Genomic DNA, 6,355 nt, shown 5'->3' with positions numbered 1-6,355 from the left:
ATCATCTGTACCATACATCATAACCTAGGAATAGGAATGATATTCCATCACATAAACAGGTGATATTCCAGGGGAGGAGCTACTCTAAAAGTCATTGGGGGCCATTTTAGAATTCTACCACCAAGGCATATATGAATGTTACTGAAACATTGATAAGGCAGTTATTATCCTCCGGAAAGTTGGAACACGTTAGGATAGCAAGAAGACAAGTACTGCTATAATTATTCTACTCACTTTAAATGAAATAGATGTAGTATCGGGCGCCTGGGTGGCTCAGTTGGTTAAGCGACTGCCTTCGGCTCAGGTCATGATCCTGGAGTCCCTGGATTGAGTCCCGCATCAGGCTCCCTGCTCGGCAGGGAGTCTGCTTCTCCCTCTGACCCTCCCCCCTCTCATGTGCTCTCTCTCAAATAAATAAATAAAATCTTAAAAAAGAAAAGAAATAGATGTAGTATCTGAAATACTTAGTAATAATCAGAATATACAAACAACTTTCAGAATTTAATGTGAATTTCAGAGGTTCATGCAAATACCTTCTGTGTGAAAAATATTCTAGCTCAAAGATGTATTAAAAGACTTCACCAGCACACCCTGTTTATATTTATGTTTCTGTGTAATTACTGTGACTGCCAGCAATTCACATAGAAAATAAAGTCAGGGGTGCCTGGGTGTCTCAGTTGGTTAAGCATCTGCCTTGGGCTAGGTCATGATCTCAGGGTCCTGGGATTGAGCCCCACATCAGGCCCCCTGCTCAGCAGGGAGTCTGCTTCTCCCTCTTCCTCTGCCCCTCCCCCTAGTTCGTTCTCTCTCTCAAATAAATAAATAAAATCTTAAAAAAAAAAAAAAGAAAAAGCCAGTGATGATTCTGACTTTAAATTTTTAGAGAAAGTGTATACTTAATACTGACCGTATTTATATAGGTTGCACACTGTACAAAATTTATGACTGTTGCTTTGGTTATAATACCGTGTATTCTCACCTAAACCAGGATTGAAAATTTTGAGCAAAATTTGCTTGTTTGGCCAATATACAAAAAATGAAAACAAAAACAAAAAATTAAAAAACTCCAGAGTTTCCAGGCTGAATTAGGAGAAAAATCCTTCACTCTGTTTGGATTGGAAAGGAAGCATGACCTAAAATGTGATTTTAAAGTGTCATGGTTTTGGGTGTGATACTTTGATGGGGACAATTAGAGTTGAATTAGGTAGGCATGTTTTTGAACTCCAGTTTTTCAGATTACAACTTGGGAGGCTCTAAGCAGTAATTGGGTGCTTTGGATCATTCACATAAAGATTAAGATATATAAACCATAAGACACTTTATAAGAATAAAGGATATGTTTTTAAAAATCATATGAACTAAACTTATAAATGAAGAGAAATTCGGGGCACCTGGGTGACTCAGTCGGTTAAGCGTCGGATTGTTGGTTTCGGCTCAGGTCATGATCTCAGGGTCCTGGGATCAAGCCTGAGTCCGGCTCTGTGCTCAGCACAGAGTCTGCTTGAGTTTTTCTCCCTTCACCGCTTTTCCCCGCCCACCCACCCCCACTCTAAAATACATCTTTAAAAAAAAAAAAGAGAAATTGAGACTTGAATGTACTTATAAAGCAAAAATTGAAGAAATACCTATACTCGCTTTTTTCCTTAGTTGTTTACCATCACAGCAAACCAAAGTGTGACATGTTTAAGAGCAACGTAATTAAATTCTATGGGTTTCTCATCTCATCACTTCTAAAGATAGTGTACTTGTTCTCTTCTTCATGGTACCAGCTCTGAGTAGATGAAAGGAAAATTAAAAGAGGGCTGTTAAAGAGCTGAGTCAAAGAGTGGAATGGAGGGCAAGGGGAAGAGGCAACTACTACCTCCCTATACCCCTTCAAGCCTAGTGGTGATGATACTGGTTTCTCACAGTTGCTAGCCTCAGGGTACTTCATCATCTCTTGGTTTCCTTTCATTCTTTATACATTTTTAGTAAATAGTCTCTTCATTAAGCCCTATTTCATTACCCTTTTCAAGTGTGCCATCAATTTTTGCCCAGGACCCTAACTGATACATTAGTAGTGGAAAATGGGAGAAACTTTAAGGTAGTATTAAGGGTTGGGATAAACTGCTGGGAAGAAAGGTAGGAAGACAAAGTTTTTTTGTGTTTTTTTGTTGTTGTTCAAAAGACTGATTTTTATTTTAGGCTAAGCTAATAAGAAACGGTTGTTTTCCCACAATGTGTATGAAAACTTCAAGCATTACTTGAAGAAGGCAGATTTGAATCCTCTGGTCTACCTCAGATCCTTTGGGATAAAGAAGGTTCTAGTATTGGAAGACAAAGTTTTTAAAGCTTTTTACAGCATTCTATGAATGTAATGACTTTTTTATGTGAGCGACTCTCATAAATTCTTAACTTGCTTAATTATTTTGTGTTCCTGTTTCTTTGCATGCACATCTAAGATGAGACACGGCTATGAGATGTCTGGGATTTGCATGACTAGATAATACTACTAGGCTCTATCTGGATTGATTATATATTAAGACATTCCTCTCATGGAATCAGGAACATCCCACCCTAGTGTACCTGCTAAGTTTCTTTTGAAATTTGGTGATCCCTTATGGTGTGAAATTTGTTTTTGCTCTCAGATAGGACAATATTGTTTGGTTTTTTAATATTTCCTTTTATTTTGGAACAGAAATTGAGGAAAGTCCAATCATTCCCTCAGGAACCAATGATCCAATTCAGATTGTTACACTGGGATTCAATTTTAGATTAGATTCAGATTGTTATATTTAAGAATCACTCCAAAAGTAGATGTTAGGCAGGTCACTACTGTTTGTCCATCACTATAAAAGTTTATATAGCTGAGAATTCAGATCTCAGAATTTTCTCTTTCACCAGAATCTACTGCTTTCCTACGACAGATAGGACAGGTAGAGTTCTCCAACAGCCAGCGATCAATACAGTGGACATGAAATTCATGGGAGCAAGGTAGGATGCGAAGTCTGTTGCCTTCTGTGTACTCTGTGATGCAAATGGTACAGGCTTTTAATGCACCACTTTTACCAAAAGATGTTACAGCCAAGTTGTCAATTTGTGCTTTGGTAAGTCCTGTAGGTTGGTCATGATGGTCTTCATTCAAGAGGAAAAAATGGTCCAGATTAAGGGAGGTCCAAGAGTCACTTTCATCAAATATTATTGGGCTCAAAAGTCTACTTTCTTGCCTGATTTCTGATGGTGAGCCTGGTGGTAAGCTTATTTCATTACTACCTTCAAACATCAGTGATCTAATTTCTGAATTTTCATCACTGGAGCTGGAACTGGAAATAGGACTAGAATTGAAACTAGATATGTAACTGGAATTTGAACTAGAAATCAATGGAAAATTTGAATGGAAATCAGGACTAGGATTTGAATTGGAACCAGAACTAGTCCTACCACCAGAACCATCTCTTTCATTTGGTGACTCTGCCCTTTCCATGTTTTGACTTGAGGGTGACACACTGTGCACTGAATCACTGTCACTGTCAATGAGGTCCCTTGACTCACTGAATCTTGTCACTGTCTGTGTTAATGTGCTCTGAATTGTAATAGATGTTGCATCATATAAATCAGTATTTAAAATTCTGTGACTGGGAATACTGATGGTACTGACATAAGCTGTTGTATCTGTCTGCTCAAAAGGTGGAAACATATGCCTAAGTCCTCCTTGTTCACTTTCTAAAGTGACAGTGTTGTTTAGTGTCTCAGATGTTAACAGAGTTCTGCTAGCTATGCTATCACTATAAGAATATGCCCCAAGATGAACTTGTCCTACTTCAAGATCGAACGTTACGGTTGAACTTATCTGTTCCACTTCCCAAGATTCACCATTACTGATTGTGTCTGAAGAACTTTCTTCTTGAACAGCATTCCTTGTTCCAGAAGTTGAAAAAAGACCCCTATTTTGCAGCTCAGGTTCAGTTATTTGCTGTCTTGATGTTTCTTGGTGCTGAATTCTAGAAAATAACTCAGCCTCCTCTACTCGAAGCTGCTCAAAAGTCTCAGGTGCTATATTCTGATGAAATCTTAGTAAAAGTTCATTCAGTGAATTTGGAGCTGAACTACTTTCAATTCGTGCTCTGGTTCTCCGATGCTCTGGGCTCCTGCTTCTTGCTCTTCGCTGACCTCTGGTAACTGGCACTTCTGTTAATGCTTCAGTTGTACTTTGTTCTGATGTAGGTGGTCTTAAAAGTGTTGATTCAGATTGTGTATTTTCCACTTGCCTTTGGATGTTTTCCATATTGTCTCCTCTGGGAAGTCTTGTAGATGGTACATATTCGTTCTCTGGATTTGGGCTCCCATTATTAACATTAAAATTCATTTCTAAACCAAATCTGGAATTATTGCTATTTGAATTAATTTGGCTCAGTTCTTCCCAAGATTGGTTTTCTGTTTGCCCACTTGTCACATTTTCAGTTTGTCCAAAAGAGTTATTAATCCAGTCTAGTAGAGAGTCGCCACTAGATGTATTGTCAGAAGAATCTCCTCCACCTGTTAACAAAAAAAAGTGGGGGCTGAAAGGAACTACCAAAATTAGAACCATCATAAAATAGCACTCTGAAACCTTGTTTCAAAAGCAAACAAAAAATTAGAACTTTAAGACTCAGATGTTTTAAACTTATTTCACATTTATAGAGTTAATATTTTGTAAACTACATTTTCTAGATTTACAAGTAAAGGCAGGAAAGTTTGAGTTCCTTTTGAAAAGAGCTAGCTAATCCTAGATAAATTTAGAGAATTGTTTTTTTTTTTTTTAAAGGAATCTGGAAGAAGTCTGTTTTCAATATTTCATCATATATATGGCTTGTGTACCACCGTGGGAGGACAGTCGAGACAACATTTTTTTTACTCCACTGTCAAAACACTAATGCAATTAAACAAGGTTAGGGTACAGTGCTAGTATTTTAGTTCAGTTTACATTACAGCCTAATTCTCATTAGCCTACAACATGACTTCTTCCAGGCTCTTAAGTGCTTATGGTAATATATAAAGTTGTTTTAAAATATAAGAGTATTGTAGCCTTGCCCAAATTTAAATTAAGTTTATAGCTTTAAAAGTTTTTGAATACTTCTTAATGTTACCAAGATTTTGAGTTGACGTGAAATTGAAGGTCAGATCAAATGAATAGACTGTATTTAAGAACCAAACTATTATATATCGTTTTCATTCGATAGTAAAATTCTCTACTTCACACTAGGAGAGAAGCACCAGACCTGATTAGAGCAGGATTTCTCAACCTTAGCACTGTTGACATTTTGGTGCTGGATGATTCTTAGTTTTGGGGAGCTATCCTATACATTGTGAGGCGTTTGGCAGTATCCTTGGCCTCTGCGCACTATTTGCCAGTCATCATTTTTGACAACCAAAAATATCTCCAGACATTGTCAAATGTCCCTTGGGGACTGGGGGCAAAATTACCCCCAGTTGAATAGAGTATATATATTTTTTTGCTGGAGAGGAATTCCCTGTCTTTATAGAAAAAATAATTCAGGAAGTAGGAGGAACTTTTAGTTGAGATAGAAAACCAAGAAAAATATCAATAGGCTATTTCACACTGTTTCCCAATTAAAGTAACGCAAATGTGAACCGGGGGGAAAAAATATACCTTGACATTCTTACCAAAAATCAAGTAAATACCAGTTCTTTTTAATGAGAAGTTACTTAGCACCAAATTAATGTGTGTCACTTCTGTATCATCTTTGGTTGATTCTACTATGAAGTTCCTTACCCATCCCATTCTATTCTCCCTAAAAGTGAAATATACCTGTATTTTCGTCTAAATTTTGTGGTGGGTTTTCTTTAATTCGTTGAAGTCTCCTCTGCAACTCTTCTAATGTAGTTTCACCTGGGATGCCCAGCAAATTGTTATCCCTCATTAGCTTGTAATCTTCTTCACTCAGGTTATTTACAAATTGATAGAAATCTTCTTCCCGGAACAACCGGTCCATCTGACTTCTGCGCAGGGCCGCAGATTTATCTTCTTCGTCATCGGAACCTGAATTTTCCATCCTGATGAATGAGTGGAAAGATATTTGACTTTTATGACATGCTGTTGAAAAACAATAACTGGGTCTTAATTTATATACGAGTATATCTATATAATATATGAAATAAACTAACTGGATTCCCTTTCTGCTTCAGTTGGAGTGTCAGAACCCGACGCGGTTGGATCTGCCTCCGCGTAGGTTTCTCCTCCCTCCCTGACCACAGTACTGCAGTTCCTGATGAGTCCCTCCTTAAGAAAAGCCGTTATCTGAGAGCTTGCTAGGCACCGTTGCCTAGGTAACCACTGCACTCCTCATTGTTACCAACTAGGGACTATATTCAAGGT

The 6,355-nt window shown here is 37.8% G+C and overlaps 1 protein-coding gene across 1 annotated transcript; it reads right to left on the bottom strand.

The window, feature by feature from the left end:
• Window positions 1-2,854: 2,854 nt before the first annotated feature.
• LOC118008521 (E3 ubiquitin-protein ligase RLIM-like) lies at window positions 2,855-6,032 on the bottom strand. Its single transcript, XM_035002067.1, has 2 exons — window positions 5,789-6,032; window positions 2,855-4,515 (listed from the first exon to the last, which is right to left on the bottom strand). Exons 1-2 carry the CDS (start codon window positions 6,030-6,032, stop codon window positions 2,855-2,857), a joined length of 1,905 nt encoding a protein of 634 aa, XP_034857958.1.
• Between the last annotated feature and the right edge of the window lie 323 nt (window positions 6,033-6,355).

The sequence above is a fragment of the Mirounga leonina genome, unplaced genomic scaffold, assembly GCF_011800145.1.
Source record: "Mirounga leonina isolate KUSES-001 unplaced genomic scaffold, KU_Mleo_1.0 Mir_101609, whole genome shotgun sequence".
In the NCBI taxonomy this organism is placed as follows: domain Eukaryota; kingdom Metazoa; phylum Chordata; class Mammalia; order Carnivora; family Phocidae; genus Mirounga; species Mirounga leonina.
The sequence above is the reverse complement of the archived record's forward strand: the minus strand, read 5'-3'. Positions and strand labels throughout refer to the sequence as shown.